The sequence below is a fragment of the Sciurus vulgaris genome (assembly GCF_902686455.1).
Source record: "Sciurus vulgaris genome assembly, chromosome: 14".
NCBI classification, from domain to species: domain Eukaryota; kingdom Metazoa; phylum Chordata; class Mammalia; order Rodentia; family Sciuridae; genus Sciurus; species Sciurus vulgaris.
In genome coordinates this window covers 1,357,283-1,381,289 of record NC_136475.1, presented here as the reverse complement: position 1 = coordinate 1,381,289, position 24,007 = coordinate 1,357,283, and the positions used below count along the sequence as shown (strand labels likewise).

At 58.6% G+C, this 24,007-nt stretch overlaps 1 protein-coding gene across 1 annotated transcript in view; it reads right to left on the bottom strand.

Annotated features, from left to right (window-relative positions):
- Positions 1–24,007, bottom strand: part of POLR1A (RNA polymerase I subunit A) — a 55,140-nt gene that overhangs the window by 3,573 nt on the left and 27,560 nt on the right. Inside the window, exons 14-28 of the mRNA XM_079111242.1 lie at positions 23,742–23,933; positions 15,770–15,919; positions 14,886–15,069; positions 12,888–12,970; positions 12,631–12,789; positions 11,350–11,448; positions 10,462–10,614; positions 9,228–9,310; positions 8,043–8,208; positions 7,076–7,297; positions 6,172–6,386; positions 4,857–5,024; positions 4,085–4,220; positions 3,499–3,656; positions 168–294 (exon numbers count right to left, since the gene is read on the bottom strand). Coding sequence (XP_078967368.1) covers positions 168–294; positions 3,499–3,656; positions 4,085–4,220; positions 4,857–5,024; positions 6,172–6,386; positions 7,076–7,297; positions 8,043–8,208; positions 9,228–9,310; positions 10,462–10,614; positions 11,350–11,448; positions 12,631–12,789; positions 12,888–12,970; positions 14,886–15,069; positions 15,770–15,919; positions 23,742–23,933 — 2,295 coding nt within the window. The remainder of the gene's footprint in view (positions 1–167; positions 295–3,498; positions 3,657–4,084; positions 4,221–4,856; positions 5,025–6,171; positions 6,387–7,075; positions 7,298–8,042; positions 8,209–9,227; positions 9,311–10,461; positions 10,615–11,349; positions 11,449–12,630; positions 12,790–12,887; positions 12,971–14,885; positions 15,070–15,769; positions 15,920–23,741; positions 23,934–24,007) is intronic.

Here is a 24,007-nt window from a genome sequence, read left to right as displayed (position 1 = left end):
TCCGCCCTGGCTCTTTCCATTTAGAGAGGGCCTCACCAGTCGCCCCGCTGGCCGCTAAGTCAAAGGCGCAGTACTGGCCACAACTGCACGCCCACCCTCAGGCTGAGAGAAATGCAGCGCTCCCTGGAGCGGCCAGGCCCGTCACATGCTCTGTGCCCCCCGCTCACCCGCCTCGGCTCTGACTCCGCGGCGCCTTCTAGGTCCCGCTGCGTGGCCCTTCGCGCGTTCACACTCCTGAAGGTGGACTCCTTACTGCTCTTCTTCCTGATGGCGTCCATCAGGAGCTTAAAAAACCTGAAGTGAGGGCGGCCACGTGGGCCTGGTCAGTACCAGCACGTCTGCCCTCCCCTTGCTGCCCAGCAGGCTGCGAGGGACTCCCACAGGGACAGTGCCCAGCATGGAGCCAGCCTCTGCTACCTGCTCACTTGCCCCTTGTCTCAGAGTGGCAGCTGGCATGTCAGAAGTCACCAGCTGCGAAGCCCGAGGGGCCCAGCCTGGACGAGAGCCCTGCCGCATGGCGCCCGGCTCCAGGAGGCAGCTCCGCAAGCTTCGCCGCGCTGGTCGGGAGCCCTGGGTGCCAGCACTGCGGCAGGACCCTGCCTGACACTGTGCCAGGGTGCCCTCTGGCTGGCTCATCTAACCCGGAGGCCAGGGCCAGCTGTGGTGAAGAGCCCAGCCAGGGGCTAAGACCTCCCTGCAACCAAGGACCTCCAGAATTGGACCCGCGAGGCCCAAGGAGCCTCTCAGAGCGCAAGAAGGCAGGTCTGGGCAGAGCGCACAGGGCAGCGGCGACCAGTCATGCCAGCAGGCTGGAAGCAGGCCAGGGTGGACACTCTCCTGAACCCACATCACCTACTGAGAGGTCCCCAGGGCCTGGCCCTTCCTCTCCCCACAGGCAGCTTCCTGACCACTGTCTCCTGCTTTCGTCAGGTCACGGGTGCACACCGCTGGCTGCTGGCCCTGAACATCCACCCGGGGTCCGCCTCCAGTCTGAGCCCGCCATGTCGGTCTAGCTCTAGCACCCAGGGAAGGGTGCAAGGACGGGTCAGAGTCCCCACCTGAAGAGCAGGCAGTCACTGCTCCGCCTCCTCAGGCGCCCTGGACTGTTTCAATTGTGCTGACCGTACAGCTCTGAAGCCACCTGCCCAGAATGCCGCTGGCTCAGTCCCCGTGTCCCTCTGTGTCCACCCCAGGTGTTCCTGGCTCCCGCCCACCAGCTGGTGGGGTGGCAGTGAGCTTAGCTCCTAAGAAGCCCCCTGCCCCTGGCTAGGAGTCCTTTCCACCTGGTGGCCAGGACTGGAATGGCCACCTGGCCAGCACGGGGACAGCATGCTCAGTGCCGCATTTCCCTGGAGGTACAAATGGCCTGCCTTCTGTGACTCTGCCCGCAGCAAGGGAAGCGGTGGCCCTGGCGACAGCTTCCTGAGATCGTGCTTTTTGTCAGAGTGAGCAACTAGAAGGGAACCCGAGGGGCAGACGGCAGAGGAACCTCCCACCCCACAAACGATCACAGACCAGGAACGTGACCTCCAGCAGTTTCCAAAGCGCCTGGCAACAGATCCACCACCTGCTGCTGGGGGAGTCAGACTCTCCAAGACAGAGACGCTGGCTGGGGCAGATCACAGCCGGGACCAGAGGCCAGAGGCTACAGCCCCGACTCCTAGCAGGTGCTCTTTCTGCTTCACCACCCGGGCCCGCCTTCCAGACAGTTCACATGATACTCAAAGTACAGGTAACAGCAGAGAGTTCACTGCTCAGACATCTCCCGCTGGGGAACCAGTTGGGGAAGCAGCTCTCTTTTTTCCCTCAAATCTATGTCAAGAATCTCTTGATTCCAGAGAAGAATCTGGGAGAGAAGGGAAGGGGGAGGGAAGCAGTCCAAGCAGGGGGTGGGCAGAGGGAGCAGGGGAAGAGGGGAGAGGCCGGCCCCTCCACGTCGACACGAGGCCGCACCACGGTCAGCTGGAGGAATTCTGAACCGCAGCCCAGCCAGAGCCGGCTCCTTCTGTCTCTGCCAGGGAGTTGAGCCCTTTTGCCAGTCACCAGGACTACGGCCACTCAGAGCACCTGCTCACGGCCTTGATTATCACAGCTTCTCACGTGCACAAGCAAGGCACAACCAGGAGCTCAAAAAGCATTCCACTTCTGAACAAGGCAGGGCTGCCACTTACCACAAACAAGTGGCCCACCCTTCCACTCTAAGAGGTTCTGTCCGTAGGAGCTGCAGCCTGGCCTGTCCCCCGCCCACTCGCCCTCATAGGCTGCGCTCCTAAGTCCCACTTCTCAGCAGAGGGCTCCAGGCCAGCTCAGGCCTCGCAGTCACACCTGCTCCTCTGCTAACTGGCAACTGGCCGGCTGGCGCCTGAGGGAACAAGCTTGCTCTCCCTCCACTGGAGAACATTGCTGCTGCAGGCCTGGCGCTGTGAGCGCCCAGCTCACCAGGGTGGGCATCACGGGGGCAGGAGCCACACGGCCAGGGCCTGTCCAAAGGGCTGAGTTCACACCCGAGATCGTTACCCGACTGTCTGGAATGCTGCAGGGCCAGTGTGCAGGTCTGGCCTGCAGCTGGCCTCACCTTCAGGACACAGGGAGGCAAAGGGCTGAAGCACTCTCCTGGCTCGGGGAAGGGTGTGGGAGGGCATGGGCGGCGGAGGGCAGGGGCTTGCTCCTCTGCTTGCCACTGGTCCTGCCCATGTGAGTAGCGCTGGGATGCCTGGGACAGGTCCAGCTGTGGCCAGTGGCCATGTCCCGCCACAACACAGGATCTGTTTAGGCCTGGCAGGTTTTGTAAAATAAGTGAATTAGTCGCTGCTGTTTATAAAAGTAAAAGCATGCAACTGTGTAACCAAGAAAATTTTAAAAGGAGGTAGTCTTTTTGTTTTTAAATCAAACTCTGGCCACCCTGGCCTGAACCTGCAAGTGACAGCCACCTGCTGGGATGGGTTCACAGCAGCTGAGGCGGCACGCTCAGCCTCCCAGCCTAGGCTCTTTTCCTCCATCTGCTATAAACAGGTCCGTGCATCACTTACTTTTGCAGTCCCGGAGATCAAACTATCTCTGAGCCTGGCCTACGCTTTTCAAATGTCCGAGTACGCTCATGCCCCCTACCTGGCAGGGGCCAGAACTTATCTGCAACACCGGCAGCAGCCCCAGTTACAGAGGTGGGGCTCCAGGGCAGTGTGACATCCGCCCGAAGCTCACAGGCCCTCCCCGCTGCATGCAGCCACAGCCTACCGAACACCCTGGCCACAGAGGCCCCGCTGTGACAGGTTCCTCCACATAGCACACAGCTCCACACCTCAACACCACAGTGAGGCGACAATGCTCCTGGCCCCTCTTGGCTTGGTGTGTCAACAAGGTCACATGGGTCACACCCACAAGCCAGACTGGGGACGAGGGTCCAGACTACGTGGCAGGGCCCCTGTTCTCCTGAACACTTCCTCCCTGGAGTCAGGCTCGCTCTTGGGTCAAGGCCAGCGAGGGCATGGGAGCCCTGACCTTGTTTCCATGAAGTGCAGGATGTCCTCGGGCCTCAGACACTTTTCCTGCTTGTAACACTCGTGTGGCAGGAACTGGAACCGCAGCTCGTACACCCGGAATTTGTTCTGTTTGTCTCCCACACAGAAGGACTCCTGGACATCAATTTTCTGCAACACCTAGAACCAGATAGTTAGACAGAACCTGACTTGTCCAGGTCCCAGGGGGCAGCACTGCAAATGGGTCACGGGAAACCTGGCAGGTGTGGGAGGACAACACCTGGGGCACAGGTCGAAACTCCACAGAAGCCCCAGGGCGCTCTGCCGGCATGGACCCTCGGGGGACAGTGGGAAGCCACCTCCAGAGGTGCTCCTGTGAGCTGGTGAGCCAGCCTGGCAGCACCCTTCCTGCGCCTGCAGGCACGTGGGGTGCTCTGGACTGGTGGTCACCTTAAGAGCTTGATTCGTTCTGCTCAGCACCTGGCAGACAGCCTCTTCCCACTGGTGGGACTGCAGCCGAGGGCTGAGCAGCTGGGATGGTCTTTGGTGCACAGGAGGATGACACAGGACGGTGCCTCCACCTGGCGCAGCTGGGCTGAGTCAGTTACCTCCGCTAAGCACACCCTGGTGAGCTGCTTCCTCAGGCTCTTCACTCTCTTTAGGGCTTTCTTGGTGTTGAGTACAGGCACGCTCATCATGGGTGTCTTGATGTTGGCGCTGGCCACCATGAGAATCTCCCTCAACCTGTCACAGAAAAAGGGAACATCTGCAAATGACAGGTCACCAGACCCCTTGTTTGCATGAAGCCTTTTCTAGAAACATCAGTGTTCTGCTGGGATGGGGGAGGCCTTGAGGTCTCATTGGGGAAGATGCCAGACCAGAGTCCAGCGCCTGTCTGTGAGGCAGGGAAGGACTGTCAAAGTCCTCTTGGAGCACCAGCTCCTAAGGGCAGGGCTGAGTCTGATTCTTGCAGGGAGCAGGCGCTCACTGAATGGATGGGATGCAGAGAGCTCAGCCTTCTGCAGAGTCCAGCCTCCTTTGCTCTGCAGCATGGCACCCAGCAGGCTGGACTGACCCATGCTTTCCCCCTGCCTGGTGCCTGCATGCACCCGGCAGGTTGGGGTCTGGGTGGGGTTCCTGGAGCTGGGCAGCAAAAGGTCCTGTGCAGTCTCACAGAGACCCTGAGGCAGAAGTGGCAGAGGACGAGGGGAAGGCCTATAGGCTCAGGCACCCATCTGGCCATAGGAACCAGTCCAGCTCCCAATGCCAACCCCGGTTCCCACGTGGACAAGACCCAGTCTCTTCTGCGCTCAGTCTCTCTCATTAAGTACGCTACGCTCTCCCCAGGGGAGGGTTGGACATGAACCCTGGTGGCCACACCTTGGTATGCCCAGGGTGACGTTCATCTCGCCTCTGCCTGCGAAGTGGAAGGTGTTGAGGGTCATCTGTGTGGAGGGCTCCCCAATGCTCTGGGCGGCCAGCAGGCCCACAGCCTCACCCGGGTCACACAGCGAGCGCTGCCACTTGAGCTGCAGCAGGGTCCTCAACCTGGAGGTGGGCAGCAGGGGTCAGGAGTGGCATGCAGTGGCCGCGATGCCAGAAACCTCTTTCTGGACTTGCTCTTCTAGGTAAAAGATTCCACTGACCTGGCCACGTCCTCAAATCACACAGTCAGTCTCCAGCTGGGGGCGCAGCCCCTGACGTTTACAAGGACGTACACGTCCACCCCAGGCCAGTGACTGAGGTCCCTTTGGCTCTGAGGATCTCTGGGTCATTACTCACTCCCTTTGGTTTCCCACGAGCACAGTCTGGAGAGGACTGACGCCTCCTGGGCACACCCTGGAGAGCTTCGGGCAGATGCACGAGGCCACAGGGAGGCTCACCTTCTTCACTACTCAGGGGCTCAGACCACACAGGAAACGTCCACACTGCACAACGCAGCTGGCCCTTCGGTCTGGCAACTAGCAATACTGCCTACCATGCACCGTTCTACCATGCAGAACGGACTCAGCAGAGGAGGCCCGAGCACGGTGGGAAGGGAGGAAGGCAACACAGCTGTATCCCAGGCGAGACCTTCCAGGCTCCTGAGCCGCAGCGGGGTGGAGGAAAGCGGGTTGGCCCTTCAGGGAAAGCCACAGGCAGCGGGGCAACCGGGCCTGCCTGGGGAATCACTCCACAGGGCAAGCCTGCCCAGGAAGGCCCCACCATGTCCCACCTCCCCGCCAGTGCGAGCCACCCCTGGACCCTGCAGCCTGGCCAGGCACCTTGCCGAGGGAAGACGATCTCAAGGGACAACCCAGGACAGTGTCCTGGCTGGCACTCCTGCTGGTCCTCTGACGCTGTGGCCCACTGTGCGGGCTCAGCCAGGCTTCCCAGCACCCAGCCCAAGGGCGGCCTTCCTCTCCCACAGAACTGGCCTGAGCTGAGGCCTCCACCTGGTCCCTCAGTGACCTGGAGGGCCACGGCTCACAGGACCGCTGGAGTCACCAGATCTAAGCCCTCATGAGGAGCTGCGGCACGGGCCCTGAGCCACAGAGAAGGTGGCAGCAGAACGGAAACCGGGCTGACCCTGACTCAGCCACGCCCGCCCCACCCAGCTGGAGAGGCCACTTCTGCAGGCCTCCGTCCCAGCGGGGCCCCTGCCTCTGCCTGCAGCCTGGCCCTCCCGCAGGTACCAGGCAAGACCAGCCGTCACCTATCTGGCGAGAGCTCCAGCTTCTGGTGCTGCTTCTGCGCTCCTTCTGCCCATCCCTGGCTGAAGTCATCAACCTGCTTTTCAAAACGTTCCGAAACAGAGGCCAAGTAGATGTCGGGCCGCCAGACGGCCAGGCTGGGGTCAGGGCAAGGGGCTGCCTTCTTCTGTAGCCTCTGCCGGCGCCTCTCGTCCAGCTCGCGCCACATCTGCAGCATCTGCAGGGAAGCAGGCTGGGTCTCGGCTACGCTGGAGGGTGCGGGAGTGGGCAGCCCTCTGCGGTTCCCAGGCACTGGGTCCAGGTGAGGGGGTGGACCCAACAACCCGAGGTCAAAAGCACCTCAACATTTAAAAGGAGGAAATCCCATCTGTCCAGGGCACCCAGGACTCCAGGGGCCCTTCATGCTGGCCACAGGCAAGGCCAGGCCTGCCCTAGGCCACCCAGGACAAGTGGCCATGGCAACCGCCAGAGCTCCTGCTTCTGCTCCCAGCTGTGCTCAGCCGCAGCAGGCCCAGCAACAGATGGAAGAGGTGGGAGGAGCACTAGACACTCCTGGCCACCCCGTGGGTCTCACCAGGAGGGACATTCCACCTCCCAACACCCCAAGAAGTTCCTCAGCCTGACAGACACCTCTCAGACATCCACTTCACCATCCAGAGTGCCACTTGGTCCTGACAGATGTCACCTCCACGTCCCCTCAGGAGCAGACCCACCCTCTGCCCTGACGGTCCTGACAGATGTCACCTCCACGTCCCCTCAGGAGCTGTCCCGCCCTCTGCCCTGACTGACCTGACGGCCCTGACAGATGTCACCTCCACGTCCCCTCAGGAGCAGACCCACCCTCTGCACTGACGGAACCTAGAGCCTGGCAAAGCCAGGTGCTGGGGACACAGCTCCCAGTCACACCTGCTGAGCCTCTGCGCTGCGGCCATTCTGAGTCCTGCCTGCCAGGCCCAGGGCTTTCACCGCCCCCTGCATCTTCCGGGAGAAGCTCAGGAAGGCCCCCGTCCTCCGCGGCCCCTCGGGATGCTTGCTGCGCCACCTTCGGAGAGCCCTGAAGTGGCCCAGGGCATTCGCGGGGTCTGCTCTGGACAGCGCTTCCTGCAGATGCTTGGACCTCATTATCACCTGGGAAGGAAGACCAAGGGCAGGGTATGGTGAGAGCCGACCGGGAGGCAGAAGGCCTGCAGCCAGCCTCCTGGGGCCAGGGGCCCTAGGGAGCCCTTGAGGGGCCGTGGGGGTTGGAGTCCCACGCCCGTCAGGCCCCTGGTGTGCTTAGATGCTGGGGGGCGGCCTCAGGAGCCGAGGGCGTGCAGGAGGGGCCCGGCAGGCTGAGGGCCCCTCCAGGAACAGGGAGGAGAGTCTGGAAGGACCGGCACAGGCAGGGGGTGGCCAAAGCACTGGGACGGAACAGCAACGGACCCCACACTCTCCACTGCCATCAGCTGGGTGATGGTGGAGGGGTCCTGGCAGCTCCCGTTTCCTGGTCTGTAACACGGGCCACAGGCAGCATGGAAGCGAGTGCCAGGCAGGCCTCCTTCCACGGCCGGCTCTTCCCCACACTGCCCAGTCACACTCAGTTGCCTCGGTTGCAAGGTGGGCAGAGTGCCACCTACCTCCCCAGGCTGCAGCGAGGAGGCACCTGAACAGCATCCAGTGTGCACTGTAGTTCAGGGCCCAGCACAGGACATGCTCCAGCCAGTGGCCGTTGCTGCCTTCTCAGTGGCCCAAGCCCAGAGGGCTCTGACACACCCACTGTAAGGGCACTGGTGGGTGCTTTCCCACCCTCCCCCCGGCCTCCGAGGGCCACGCTGCAGAGGCAGTGCCCTGGGTGGGAGCCCGCTGCGTGGCCCGCGCCTGGGTGTGGCACTACCTGGTAGTTGCTGGCCAGGAAGGGAAACTGCCTGGGCTGCAGGAACTGCGTCTTGGGGATGTCCAGACCGTCCTCCCCGTAGAGGAACTGCACCACGCTGCCATCGCTGTCGCGCACTGTCAGGTCGTACTGGACCACCAGCCCCTCCAGGTGCTTGATGATGCACCTGCAAGCGTCCACCAGCTCAGCGCCCACCAGGGACCCGAAACCAGCTCGGGGGCTGGCGACCCTGCACCCGGCAGGCAGTCAGGGCCTGGCGCCCTCCTCCAGCCCACCCTGATGTCATGGGCTGGCCTTGGGGCTCCTGCCCACGTGTGGGACCCAACAGGACCCGAGCTGTTTGACCGTCCATCCCCTGGTTTTCCTGGACTTGGCGTGTTTCTGAGTGGCTTGGGGCGCACTTGGTGTGACTGCCCACGGAAGGGGCGGCCATGCCGCCTGCACCCAAGGAAGCAAGGGAACTGGGGCTGCGCACCACTAGCTCTGTGCCCAGGGTCCTGGCCCACGGCCACCTAGGCCCGTCCCCACCTCCACTCCACTCTCCCGCAGCCTTGGGAGCCAAGCAGGAGGAGCCCAGAGGCAGAACCAAGGGCAGGGCTGCATCCTGCTAGCAGAGTGGGGAAGTGAAGGCATAGCCCTGCCCCGCTGATGGTCAGCAGTGCCCCGGACACAGCTGCAGCCGCCCCAGACACGGGAGTTACCTCGCCATCCCCCTGCCTGCCCAGCTCTCCCAGCACGGTTCTCTGGGCACCAAGAACCATGACAAGGTCCCCCACTGAGCCTCCCATAGGTGCCCCAAGGCAGGGCCACGGGAAGGCAGGGCTCTGTCCTCCGTCCTGCTGGCTCCTTGGAGCCGCCCTTGGGCTGGAGCTCAGACTCCACATGACCAACACGGAGGGACAGGAAGGCCTGCTACCTTTCCAGGCAGGGGAAGGCGGGCAGGCCTGGCAGAGAACCCCAAAGGGATACCTACACCTGAAGGGATGCCAACTGCAGACTCAGGCAGGCCCAGCTCACCCCACCCAAGACCCTCGCCCGCATCCTCATCCCTGGGGATGGCAGACCTGCAGAGAAGGAGACCTGCTGGCGTGTCCAGCCACCCTGCAGACGTGGACAGGTTATGACCTGGAGACTCCTCCAGGAAGGTGGAGGCGCAGGCTGCCTTGTGGGCGCACGGGCTCTTACCTCTGCAGGTAGCCCGAGCGGCTGGTCTTCACGGCAGTGTCCACCAGGCCCTCTCGCCCTGCCATGCAGTGGAAGAAGAACTCCTGTGGAAGAGCGGGACCGGGTCCCAAGGGCAGAGTGACTGCTGCAGGTGCTGCACCTGCGCTCAGCTGCCCTGCAGACTTCCTGACGGTGCCCCCCCTTCCCTCATCTCCTGGCCCATGGCGCCTGAGGGCTCTGATGGCCTGCAGTGGCTTCTGCCGCCTGAGCATCAGCCACCATCCTCAGAAGCCTGCAGGGCCGTGCTCGGGCTGGAACCTCTCCATGGCTTTGCAGAGACAGCACGGGTGCCTGGCCACCGTTGGCCCCGGCGCCCGGTCTACCTTTCACTTCAACAGGCGAACAGGGCTGCGAGGCCTCTTCCAGGCTTCCAACGGCAACCCAGAGCCAGACCTCGCCACATAGCCATCAGCAAATGCAGGTGCATGCATAGGCACGCAGGGAAAGCTCACCCACCCCCTCCCTCGGGTGCGCTCCTTTCTGCTTCACCACGTGAAGGAATGTGGTGGCCAGCCACTAGGGTGACTTCCCCATGTGTTGAGAGGCTGCAACAGAATTTTTCCGATTCCAGTCTACAAGAGTCTCCACCACCCCTCACCAGAGGCCATGGACTGCCAGTGGAGAGCCTGTGGAGCATGGGTGGCCTTGGGACACCTCGCACTGCACTATGGTCTGCCGTGGCCGTCTGGAGGGGCATCCTTTCAGAGACACACAGAAGACGAGAGGCCCCGGACCCAAAGCTGTCCACTGAGGTGTGAGGAACCCTGCTTTTCCAGGAGAACCTCCTGAAGTAGAGCTCAGCACCCGTCTCCGCCGGCAACCTCCCCACCGTAAAGGAGTCTGGGAGGCGCCCGGCGGCTCTGTAAAATGAATCTGTGCGCTGCTCCTGTGGCGTCAGGTGCGCCCTTCTCCGGCTCTTAGGCAGCGGGGGTTTACAGAGGCTGCGTGGCAGGCGGGGTGGGGCCCTGGCTCTCCTGGGCACCTCCTCTTGGGCTCCTGTCCTGTGTGGCCTCTGCTGAGCTCTGGTGACCCTTCCGGGGGTGTGTCTTGGGGGCCCTCAGTCTAGTGGGTGAGCAGCAAGCAGCCTGATGTTGTCATGGCTGCTCTCCATCAAAGCTACAGCTGGGGACCATGAGTCCCTCAGTGCTGAGCCGAGGAATGAGGAAAAGGCCAAAGAGAAAACCCAAACACATACAGGGGGCCTGATGCCGGTGAGGAACCTTCCGGTGACGAAGCCGCCAGCACTGGGGGTGAACTCGTAAGGCTCGAAGCAGGGCAGTGACTTGCCCGACGCCATCAGTGGTGGCCTCCGCCCTTCCAGCTCGATCTGGCCCAGCAGGCATGAGATCTGGGGAAGCAGACCCAAGCCATCTTAGGATGACGTATCACACCACGCCTGATCCCAGCAGGGTGGGATGGCCTGGCTCCAGAACCATCAAGCGGGGTCTAACCGACCAGGAAGCTTCTGCTTCAAGACACAAGCATCTTCCTTCGGCTGACTGATCTGGACCTTCACATTTGGGCTCCGATGTGGAGGGGTGAGGTTTGGAAGGAAGCCACCACACCAGAATCTTCACATTGTACATGGAGGGACCTGGGGGTCCTGATGGGAACCACGGCCCCAGGGAGAAGTAACTCTGTGACCCTACATTCTAGATCTAGGTGATCGAGGTGCTCGCTGACAGCAGTCCCCGAGAGAACTCCAGGCAAGAGCGTGTCAGGGTGTCCCCCAGGCAGGGCTCTCTAGGGGGCCCTTGGCTGCTCCAGCCCCTTCTGCTGCTTGTCACTCTCCAGTGACGGGGCGCTGTAGGGCCCTCTCAAGGTCACCGAGATTGCGACAAGTGTTCAGGTTTGGGAAGAGGACTCGGCTTGTGATGTGGCAGTGAGTGAAAGTCTGTGTGTGCAGGCTCACCTGCACGGTGCCCACTGCCTGCACACTCGTGTCTGCGCCTGTCACTACACCGCAGGCTGACAGTGGCCAGTGACTTCTCTATACCTTGACCCTCAGCCCTGCCACTTCTACATGGAGCGTGGAGCCGCCTGCTTCCAGTGGCCTGCCCCGTGGCCTGCCCTCCGCTCACACCTGCATGGTGTTCACAGTGGACCCCTTGGCTCCCGACTGCACCATCATCTGCAGGTTGTTCTCCGGGAACTGCCTGTGCAGGCCAAGAGGCATGCATGCCTGTGGACCAAAGCAACACTGTCAGTGGCCCCACCCTGCTGAGGTCCCGGGGCAGAGGAGACCAAGCCAGAACATCTTCCAGGCGCAAGGCCAAGCCCCACACAGGTAGGGGAAGCCTCAGTTGGCTTCCACCCTCATGCTGAGCCCGGCCCTTGGCGCTGCCTTGCTTCCTTGGCCAGGAATGGCAGGCTCTACTCACTGGTCAAACAGCAACAAAGAGGGAGATGGAGAAGCAGCAAGAGGCAGGCACTGCCAGCTGGTGATTAAGGCAACGCCCTGAGAATTGGCTCAGCAGAGCCTGACCTGGGTCCTCGTGCAGCTGGCCGACCACCAGAGCTGGCAAAAGCCAGCAAACCCCATAGGTGGGGTGTGGATGGTGTCAGGGGGACCTGAGACTGCTGGTCATTGCCAGGGGTCCAGAGACCCAGCCCAACATGGAGAGGCAGAGCCTGGGTGGTAAAAACTGAAGGACAGGAGGTAGGGACAATAAGCACCAGAAGCCACTTCTGATGACAAGTCCTCTAGCCCCAGTCTCTGGGTCGGTTCTGGGGCTGGGCCTGTTAGCCCTGACGGTGCTGGAAAGTGTCCCAAAACACACCTCTCACGCACAGGGCTCCCACCACAGGGCCCACAGAGAAGGCTGGTTTGAGCTGGCGTGGGCCCCACCTCTTCCTCGCTGTGGGGGCCCAGGAGCCGCAGGCCTGGTGTGGCTTCCTGTGCCCAAGCCCCTCGAGCCCCAGCAACCCAGGAGGCAGCGCTCCCCACACGCCCACCTCCAGGCCAGGCAGCAGGCACAGACTGCCCATCATGTGCCCATAGCCACACAGCGAGCACCGAGCAGCCAGGACTTGACCTGGGCGCTGCTGCATGGGTAGCAGGGGTGCACGTCTGCCCGCAGCAGCCCACGGGAGAGCCCTTTCCTCAGCTCCCTTCCAGGCGACCCGGTCACTCCAGAAGCAGCACCGCACACGCCATCCCTTCCCAACACCAATCAGGCCTTCCCAGAGAGCCGACTGGGTCCTGGGCTCTTCAGAGCAACAGGTCCCACATCCCACCTCAAACCCCAACCAGCAAGCTCTTAAACAGTCTTCTGCGCCAAGGGACCCTGGGTGAGAACCAAAATGGAACTGGAAACTAATCATCACTGAGAACAGCGGTAAGGCCGTGCACCGGCAGGCTGACCTTGTTGATCTCATTGCTGTAACGGTTCACCTCCTCCTTGAACTTCAGATCAATCATGTTAAAATCCCTCTGGTCCTTGCCCAGATGGGCATCCTGCCACTTCCCTCGGACCTCAGCATGTGATGCAGCTTCTGGCAGGTTTAGTGCAGCCCGAACAGCCTCGAATGAAGTAAAGACCACGCTGGGGATGCAGCCGGGTGAGGAGGGTGTGGGCTCATTCTGCCCCAAGAGCAGGCCCTGGCCTCCCAGCCCCTTACCTGGGGCCCACAGTGGGCAGATTCCTCGATGATCCTGCGTCTCTCTGCGTCCGCCTTTGGTCTAACTAAAATGTCTTCCACACCTGCGAGGCAAAACAGTCACGCAGGGCTGTTCCAGTCCGGGGCCAGGGCCAGGGCCAGTCACAGGCACACTGGGCACACGGTACCTCAGGTGGCCACATCTCAGCCCCTTTTCACAGGTGACAAGACTCAGGCTCGGACCTGAGCTGCCTGCCCAGGATCACAGAGGCAGGAAGTAAGGCCAGGCCCAAGGCCCTAACTTATGCTCCTAGTCCCCAGCTCTACTGCTGCTGCCTAGTAGCTCCCTGAGAGGTGGAGACGAGGAAGGTTTGGGACTGGGGAGAGGGGGCTGATGGAGGTATTCTCCCTGTGGGCTCCCGGCAGCCATGGTCCTGGGCCATCCGTGTGGTGAGTGTGGTATGTGGGCACACTGCCGTGTCTGAGACTGTGCCAGGACCATCACTCCCTCCGCAGCCGCAGGAGGACCCGAGCTGGGTGGCTTCTCTCAAGTCTGCCTGCGTGGCTCATGGGCTGAGGAAATGCTTGCCTGGCAGAGCACACCTGCCTACTTCACCAACCATTTTGCCTCTACCTGTAAGTACGACAGGACCTGAGAGTCCCTTGGCCAACTCTGACCACTTCCAGTGGGCTCAGAGGTCTGGAAAGCCTGATGGGTCAGCCTGGAGACCCAAGGGCGTGCAAAGAACACCAGCGGGCGGGGAACAGACACACTCTTCCTGGAAGTGGCAGCCAGAAGTGGGCCTGCCACGGGTCCCTGCAGACCACACAAATGGGGATTCTTACAGGAATTGGGACAGGGAAGGAGTACCTCAACCCCAGGCAGACCAGCAATTGCAGTCCCCATTCTGAAAAAATAACTGGACGAATGTGCCCAGACATCCAACACAACCCTGAAAGCTCAACAGCCTACTGCTCAGAAACAGGGACGGCAAACACCCCACAGGGCGGCCGAGTTTCTGACTTCTATGGACTCCACCAGCTGCGACCACAAGTAGCTGGGAAAGAAACAACCACATCTGTGCTGAACAGGTAGAGACACTTCCCGCAGACACAGCGTGAACACTGCCACAGCACTTATGCAGTATTTGGCATCATAACTCAGAGACGATTTCAGGTGTCTAGGGGGATGTATGTGGTATAGGAAATACCTCTACGTAAATGAATAAAGTGCACCTCTGGATTCTGGCATGAGGGAGATGGCTTGGAACCAACTTCCCTCAAATACCGAAAAACAGGTGACACCCACAGCACAGGAGTGCCCTGCGGTCACCAGACGCAGGGTGTGGATTTGCCACAGCTGAGCCCAAAGATGACTGTGAAGGCTCTGAATGGCAGCAGTGGGGATGGACTACAGATCGGTATGCAGTAAGGGGTCCACTTCTTCGGAACACATCCGAACTGGAAAAAAGTCTAGAAAGATACACGTCAAGTTGCACTAAGGTGCTTCCTTGCAGACGGCTGGTGTCTGTGTGCACACGGTATGCACATTTTAGACCCCTCCACAATCCAACAGGACTGAAGAGCAGAACACAAAGCACTGTGCTGGACCTTGCAGGCACGGGCTGGGCCCCTGGAGCTGAGCAAGCCAGGAAGAGGAGTCTCCCCTGCGCCATGGCGGTGCCACCACCTGTCTCCCAGCATGTCACCCTCCCAGCACATGGGGAAACACACTCGTTTCCTGTATCGAAGCTGACTCCCTAGAACAGTGCGCCTGGCTTCCAGGAAACACTCCGTCCTAGGGTCAGCAGACCCACCTGCCCAGCAGAGTTCACAAGCGCAGGTGACCACTGTGCTGGGACGGCACGGAGTCCTGGTGATGGGAAGCCCTGGGAGTGGGGAGGGCCCGGGGAGTCTAGGAGGAGCATGCAGGGAGCGCGCGTGGCAGAGGAGAGGAAGTGGCCCAGCAGGAGGAAGCCGTAAGGGAGGGGCGGAGGGCAGGAGGAGTAGCCGGCTCACCCAGGGTGAAGCCTCTGTAGAGCTGCAGGTAGGCAGTGAAGAGCCGGGCCAGGCAGGTGAGGACCTGGCCGCTGGTCCCGCCTCCGTAGACCTCATAGCAGCAGTGCACCAGGCCGTAGGCCGAGCTCCCGAAGTGCGCCTTGTCCAGCACGCCACAGAGCAGCTCGCCCTCCCGGATGAGCACCTGTGGGGAGGCCAGGCTGCGGTGGCCCTGTCCCCCAGGTAGGAGGCAGACACACCAGCAGCAACTCGTGTTTTCTTCAGGGACCACACGCCACACATCCACTTGATGTCAGTGCACACACATGCACACACACTCCTCAGTGTGCTTGGGCAAGACCTTGTGAATGGCAGAGAGGCAGAGCTGCCACGTGGCACCCTGGGAGTTGGAACAGGAGCCTTTGAGCTTCCTCTCAGCCTCAGTCTGCCCTTCACGGAGCCAGGCTAAGGTGTAAGACGCTAATTAAAATATGAAGACTGCTCGCTCCACAAGGCAGCGCCATTAGGCCCACCACTGACACAAAGTGGCCACGGGCAGCATCTGCTGACCTGCTCTCTCCAAGCAGCGTAGGGGCAGCCAGGTTCCACCGCCTTGGGAGGCCCTCCTGAACCTAGTCATGCAGGCTTGCAGCCAGGGGCTGGGGCCTCACAATTCAATTTCTACAAGCTACTCTGATCTTGAGGGAAAACAGGACTCTGCATCTCCAAGCTGGCTCAATCAAACCAGTGGGGTTCACACTGTAATCTGGACTCTGTCCAGAGCAGCAGTGGACGCCACCCTGGGCACAGGCCTCCTCTTCTGAAGACTGCACCAGTCCCCGTGAGCGTGCCTCCATCTCTGTCTCAGCCCAGGAGAAGTCACCACGGCAGCGATGGTGCCCTACCTGGGACTCGCACATGGAGTCGGGGTTAAATCCAAGAACAGGCCGAGGAGTCTCCTTCACCCAGGCTTTCCCGCTGACTTTCGCCTTTCCCGACAAGTTCAGTGGGACGTAACCCTCGGGGATTACGTTTATGAGCAGTGTGGACACGACCTGGGGAAACAGCAAGAGCATGGCAGGAGGAGCTGGGTCCCGCCCACCTGCCGCTCTCAGGTAGAGCAAGACCACCGCCACTCAGGAGTGCCCAGGACACACCAAGCAGGCTCCGCTCAGGGGGGATCCAAGATGGTGGACTAGAGGGAGGCTGCATTCCTCCTTACTCCGTAACTCCGGTTTTAAGCAGAGGCTATCTGTTTCTTGGTGAGGCATTTTTTGCTGCTTATCGATACCCTGCTGTTTATGCCATTTGTCTGCTGTGATCACCTGCAGTCTGACAGCATATCGATGCCTTTTTGAGTGCAGACTGCTCACTGTCAGATGCCTATCATCCGCCATTTGCCTGCCTCTCGCCTTCCATTGCCTGTCTTACACCTATCCATCACCCACTGCCCGAGGTTCACCTCCTGATCTTCCAACAACAGCCAGCAAACTGTTCGCCGATCGCCAGTAGAGTGCTAGCTGCCTGCTGTTGCCTGGAAGTTCACTGTTACAGTACCTGCAGGTTTGGTTACACGTGGCTGCTGCCATTTTGAGACAATAGCCAGGCCCCATAGGACCCCTGGCCAGACTGACTGAGCCCCGTCTCCAGGATCCCTCAGCCTGACTGATCACTCCCTGCTTCTGGGACCCTCACATCGACTGACTGCTCCCTGCTGCCAGGACCCCCAGAACGACTGACTGCGCCCTATTACCGGGACCCCAGACCGACTGATTGCACCCCGCCTCCAGGATCCTGCAACCACACCAAACACGCCCCACCTCCAGGACCCGTCTGACCAACGGCACCCCGCCTCCAGGACCTCCTGCTGACCACGGCCACACCCCGAGCTACAGCTCCCCATTTGCCAACACATTTTGAAGCCAGAGTTCCGATCTTTAGGTGGGGCAAATTCCATCCTGAGACGCCTTCTGGAGGCTTGAAACTCATTGTCAGGTACCTCTCATGCATCAGGCTACGAAGACTGAGAGGTTTGAATACCATATGACTGTTATACTGTAGATTTTCTTTTTTCTCCTTATTGAACAATTTTAAGTTTTTATTTCTTTACTTTTCTTGCTCTCTTTTCCTTTTGTTTACCTGTTCCCTCAGAGTCTCTTTCTCCCTTTTTGCACGCTAACAACCAATTTCTTTTGATTATATTCTCACTCTTTCTATTATCTAGAACTTCTGTATATTCTTTTCTTATCCCATTAACAGCTACATTCTACCTCCCTCTGCATCCTCTTTGTCCTCCATTAGAAACTGCAGACCATATTGCAAATCTGTTTGTTATACTGACGAAATAATTGAACTCATTCTCTTTATTATGACAATATTGTTAATATCCTCATAGAAGCTACTTCATCTAGAATTGCATACTGTCTGTATTGGGAACTGATAATATTGATCTCCCCCTTAAAGAAAAGGTTTAGAAAACCTATAGGGCCACTAAAAGGCTACAGGGGGGAAATCTGCAATACCCCAGATCTGCACTGCTAGAGGGGAAGATACATGAACAACATGAAAAAACAAGGGAAGAAAATGATTGTCCTCTGCCCGGAGGGCTGAGAGCCGGCAGTCAGTCGGCCCTACCTATACAGGTCTGACCTTGTTGGGGAGCGTCCCCTTCCCTTGTCGCTGGTCGAGAAGACCAAAGGGGCTTAAGACCCAGACAGGGTGGGAGAGGGGCAAGAATGGAGGAAGGAGGGGCTGTATCAAGAGAAAAGAGGGGTAGGAGGGGTGTGGGGGAAATGAAAATGAATCAGAATGAATCAAACACCATTACCCTATGTAAATGTATGATTATGCAAATGGTATGCTGTTACTCCATGTACAAACAACCAACATGTATTCCATTTGTTTACAATAAAATAAATTAAAAGAAGGCTCCGCTCAGAGTTCACCTTGACACAGACAGCCCCAGGACTTGAACCCATCTCCTGAACAGGAAAAGCCAAGTGCGAGGGAGGGAGAAGCAGGCCTGAGGACGTGGGTCACCGATGGGGTGGTGGGTTGAGTGACATTGCTGGGCAGGCTTGCTACTGGAGTTCCCGCCTGTGCCCAGAGCATCCTCCTCACAGAGCGCTCTGTAGGCACCAAGGAGGGCAGGGCTGCAAAGCCTGGTGCTGGGCAGCGCCCACAGGAGCCCACATCCCAGAGGAACAGCTGCTGGGGCACAGGGCTCGGCCGCAGGCTCCAGGCAAGTCATGTGATGAGCGCTCCCCAGGGCCAGGCACGGAGAAGAGCCAGACGGACAGGCCCCGCCCTGCCAGGGCATGAGGAGGACAGGCAAGCAGAGCGCAGCAGCCGAGTTGAGCCAGGTGGTCAGGGAGGCTTCAGCAGAAGGGCAAGAGCTGTCGCTTAGTGAGAAGGAAAAGCGCCACAGGTTTGAGGCCGAGGAGGGACACACTGCGCCTTGGCCAGGGGGGCTGCTCCAACAAGATGCCCTCAACAGCCAGGCTCCTGAGCAACGGAAACGCGCTCCATGCCTTCCGGAGGCTGGGAACCCCGGGACCAAGGCAGCCCATACCTCCAGAGCGCTTGGACATGCTTTCCACCAGGACCTCGTGGGGAGGGAGTGTGCGCGGCTCTGGGCGGCTCCACCCAGGGAGCACTGAGCCACTCCCAGACACCTCCCTCCACCACTGCAGTGGGCGCTAGTCCTGGTGACTAGTGTGAGACGTGCATCTGGTTGGAGAGGCGCAAGCCTCCGATGTGAGCGCCTCTGGGACTATCTGGTTCTGGCCGTGGAGGCAACACGGGAGCCTCAGAGAACGCAGGCCCCCTGGGTGAGGTGACACCTCAGAGCGGCTGCTCAAGGGTGCGAGGGTCCTTGTGCGCAGGAGTTCCTGCTGTGGGGTGACTGCTCGTAACCCAAGGCACACCCTGAATGGCTTCCACAGAGCGGAAGACCAGAGCCACGGTCTGGCCGAATGAATGACAGAACTGGGAGGCCAGGAAGCCCTCCCCTGTCCCGCTGGGTCTGTAGGCAGGTCACCTACCCGGCAGGCGATTGTTGACGGGAGGCCAGGAAGGCACTAGTCCAGCAGCTGCTCCACACAGGGCACCGGGGGAGGCAGGAGCACCCGGGGACAACCACAGGTTAGCTTCAGAAAGGCCCAAGAGCACGCTGCACGAGGTGCCAGGGCTGGTGGGTGCTGGGAGGTGGCAGCTGGCACTGACAGCATTTCCTGACACCACCACCTAGGGCACCAAGCTTCAACACCCGGGCTTTGTTCACGTTCAAACCATAGTACAAATGCAAAACCCTAGCAGGTGTGTGTGTGTGAACTCACAAGCTGAGACGTGCATGGAAATGCCAAGACGGTGCTGAAGAGCAAGCCGGCGACGTCCGTTTATTCAGATGTGATGTCAAGCTGCAGTGAGAGGCAGCATGGAACCAGGGAACAGGCAGGGCCAGCGGAACAGAAGGAGTCCTGGAACAGACCCTGCTCCACTGCTTGGGCCATGACAAGGAGACACTGCAGAGCAGCTGATGGACTTTTCAACAACTGAATCACCCACCGGGGGAAACTGATCCCCACGTTGCCTCCCTTCAGAGCTGAGCGAGGCCACCAGACGACTGTGCAGGGGCAAGCAGCCACGGAGGCAAAGGTCAGGGACTGGTGGACGTCACCGTCAGGACTCGTCACCAGAGAACAGAGTGAGGCGAAAGGTAAGCATCCAGGAGGTGCTTGCAAGCCCTGTGGCGTATTTTAAAATCTCTTCCCTGGGTCTGGGGTACAGTTCAGTGGCAGGGTGCAGGCTTAGCAAGTAAGAGGGCCTCAGTTCACCCTCTACCACCAAAACCCCCACAAAGCAAAGACAACAAACCTTGTACCTGCAGTAAAACAACGAGCTAGAACAGAAAATGGGCGCTTCACAAACGATGACAACCAAACGGCCTCGAAGCACGTGGAGAAACAAGACAATGTCATAATCCCCGTCCAGTGGCTAATCAAGAGGCCAAAGCCCCCAGCCCAGAGCCCCCAGCAGTCCAGTCGAGTTCTGCAGAAGGGCCCGGGAGTCTTGTAGCCCGCTGGAGCGGGGCGCCGCAGACGCAGCAGCTGCATTCCCTGGCCTGCCTTTGACCCAACATGTGCTCAACTGGACGCCCACAGCGACTCCCGTGGGAGCTGTCTGAAGGGCCAGCTGAAGACACCCCAGACGTCCCCCCACAGTAAGATGCACGGTGCGGGTGGCACATTCCCAGGTGGGACACCGGCGTCCTGCTGTGCGTGATGACAGGAGTGGCCGGAGGGAGGACCTGCTGTGCCTGCACAGCTCTGCGGGCTGCCTCGGGGAAGCCCTGGGGCGCGCCTCCTCAGCCGAGGCCAGCGAGGTCCACTGTGCTTTCACGCAGCTCCTGCTGGAGGGCTGCAGTACTATAGATGCTCCTTCCTTCTTCCTTCCCGCTCTGGTCCTGGGAACGGAGCCCGGGGTCAGTAAGAGTGCCACCGAGCTACTCTACAGTCCTGCCAGTCTTACTGGGAGGCAGGTCTCGCCCAGTGGCCCAGGGTCTCGGACTTGTCACCTTCCTGCCTCAGCTTCCTGAACAACTGGTTACAGGGTTATGGGCCACCACGCCCAGACTCTGCGGGCTCTTTTAACAAATGATGGGGACCTCTGGCCTGAAAGCAGCAGCAGCATGTGGGGCTGTACCAAATGGGAAAGAGCCCGAGGATTCTTTTTCAGGGGCTGCAGAATAAACCCAGTTCTCCTTTCCTAACTCCGCAGACCCATGGGGCCAGGCACAGACGCTCTTGCCCTGCTCACCCACCTGTAAAGAAACAGCTGCAACACCTCTGTCCATCCACCTAGGAGGCTCTGAAATGCAGAAGAAAGTCTGCGCCAGAACAAAGCCTGAGTCTGTTTTCTAATTTTGTTACAAGTGACCATCGGAACCCAGAAATACTAAAAGAGAGGCGATCCCTAACACTGGCAAAAGCACTCCTGCTCCGCCCTCTGCAGGCCGCACTTTCCTTCCGCTGTCCCTGTGCACAGAAACAGGCTGCCCTGCCGGCTGCTTCCCTCTCAGCCAAGGCGCTTCTCAGAAACCACTGATTTGTAGCAGCTACCTAACATCTCAGCAAATGGGTGTGTCGTACTTCACTCGGCCTGATGCTGAGTGATTGGCTTCTTCCCAGCAACTTTTCCACATTCTGGATGACATCTTAGGCTAGACTCACGGTCACAAGGAATGAATGCATCTGTGGGTGTAGACAGGTATTCTCTGTCGACTGGTTCTATTTTGAAAACACTACTTAATTTTTAAACTGAATACTACTAAATTCAGGACAACAATTACATAAAAACCCACTGACTTCCAAGATAACCAGATGGCTTATAAAATAAAGACACAAAACAGAGGAACACACACAAATGGCAAACTGGTCAGGAATCGCAAATGACGGCCTTCAGGCCAGCTCTGACCCATGAGCTGCTTCTGCAAACAGAGCAGAGCTGGGTTGCAGCCATGTCCTTCAGTTTCCTTACGACTCAGCGGCAGACCTGAGCAGCTGCAACCTAGACCGTGGCCAGCAAGGCCACAGAAGTACTGCCTGGTCCTTACAGAAAACGTTTGCCGAGCCCTGAAAAGGTTGAACTGTACAAAAATCCTTAAACTGCAAAATTCCTCATCCATTCTGCTAAAGCAGCTTCTATTACTGGTTAGGACAGAGCAATGTGACCCAATTTACCATCCCTAGAAATAGCAGCAGCAGCAACGTGAACATGCAAGTTTTCAAGACACTGGACACCAGGCGAGGGAGGACACCATCAACAAGCACACAGTAAACCCCAAGACAGACCTCTTTCAACCCCGAGTCCAGTCTCAATAGATCTAAAAGGATTCAAGTCATCCCAGGTACGGTCTTTGGCCACAAAGGAATTGAACTGGAACTCAGTAACTGAGATATACGGAAAGTCCTTAAATATTTGAAAACAAAGTAAGGTACTTAAAAATGATTCATGGGTCAAACAATAAATCCAAAGGGAAATTAGAAAGTGTTCTGAAGTGGATAAATCTAAAAACATAACAATTTGTGAAATGCCTCTTAAGCAGAACAAAAGGAGAAAATGTATACATAAAATGTCTGTATTTAGAAAAAGGGTCTTAAATCAATGACTTCAGCTTCAACCTGAAGTAACTAGAAAAAGAGCACATTAAACCCAAAACAAAAAAGAAAGTTAATGAAGACCAGAGTAAAATCAATGAACTAGGAAACAGAAGACCAGAGAATATCAATGAAACTAAAAACTGGTTCTTTTAAAGCAATAAACCTGATGACCCCAGGCAAACACATCAGGAAAAAAGAAAGACATACATCATCACTGTCAGGAATGAGAGAGACGATACTGGTACACACGCCACAGACAGAAAAGGATAATAAAAAACCGTGACTAACTTTATGCCTATGAATCAACAACTTGATGGGACACGCAGACCCCTGAAAACAACTGCTAAAGCTTACTCAAGAGGAGACACAAGCCCGAAGAGCCCCTTATTCATGTCTTGCTCCATTCAGTGCTGCTACGACACAGCACAGGCAGAGCGATCTATAAAGAACAGGAATTCATTTCCTTCCCGTTCTGGAGGCTGGGGAGGCCTGAGGCTGGGGAGAAGGCATATGCTGCCCAAACTCATCCTTTCTAAAGACTAACTCCCACTGTCCGGTAGGAGGTGGGGAAGGGGAGACCACCACTCAGGGCTCCTAGCTCCACCAGGGCCCTCCCAACACTCCACCTGACGCCTCTTCCTGTGGTTAAAGTGAGGAAGCCAGATGACCAGAATCAAGACCAGGAGGGGAGAGGCCCTAGTTTTGGGCTTGCGCAATAGCCCAGGGGTCTCACCTAGGGTTAACTTGTTGCTAATGAAGGTACATCAGCAGTACAGTTGCTACCCCTCTATGCTGTTTTCTACAGGAAAAAGAAACGAATGCAGGGACAATAGAAATTACATAAAATTCAGCTGTCAATCAACCCCAGATCCACCAAGGGAAGAGGGTGGGGGGACTAGTACAGCACAATAAAAGCAAGCTCTGAACTAAACAGCAGCAAACCAAATTCAACAGAACATAAAACAAGGACCAAGTGACATTCATCCAGAATGAACCTCACCAACTGAGATCCTATGTCCCCAGACAAAGACCTGGCAAGCAGGAGGGGCCTGAGAGCACCCTCCACACCCTTTCTACAGAGGAGGAACCCAGGCGCACATGGGCGAGCTGGAGCTGCCCTGTGGCTGAAGCCCAGAGGCCCCATGAGAGTGGAGGGCACACCCAAACGTCATGCCCAGGAGACTCAGTCACCTCCAGGGAGGTACAGTGTGACGCTCTGGAGCTGGCAAGTCCTGGCAAGTCTGGGACAAGGCTCAGTCCTGTCACCTGAGGCCTGGGGCATGTGATTTAACTTCCTAAGCCTCAGATTCTTATCTCCCTCCAGCAGGCCATCCATTGCAGCTGGTTGTGGGAATCCAATCAGATGAGGCATCCAATAGGATCAGCAAAGCTGCTGTCACTTCCCGACAAACCTCACTACTGTTGCCAGCAGCACATAGCTAACACCGTCATGTTTGGATCATGAGGACACCAACAGCACGTCAGAAACAAAGGACAGAAACCACTCAGGTCGATGGACCTCAAACAAACAGAAAAGCAGACTGATTTGGGGTTCTGCCGTGTGTCTGTGATGCGGAGGTGTATGCTGGGGCCTGCTGCGTGCACCCAAGTGGCATCCCGGCCTCAGGTGGCTCCTGATCAGCACTTACCTGCCTGTTCTGGGAGGACACCTTTCCCATGAGGGGCTGTCCTTCCCCACACTGCTTCCCCCACTCACCTGCTTCCCGGTCCAGAGTGCAAAGGGCTTCAGGATGGCCGGAGGGAGGAGCTTCACGCGCCCTGCTTTGTCAGTGAGCCCTCGGTACAGCAACTCCACGTACTGCTCCCGGGTGAAGAAGCAGCCTCGGGTGGTCATGTTTGCGCCTGAAACCATGTGGTCCTGGATCAGCCCTGCCAAGGGCTGTCCATCCTGCGAACACACAAGAAGGACAAGGATGGGCTCCACGCCAAGGGGGGCTCCCAGTCTGGACAGAGCCCACAGGC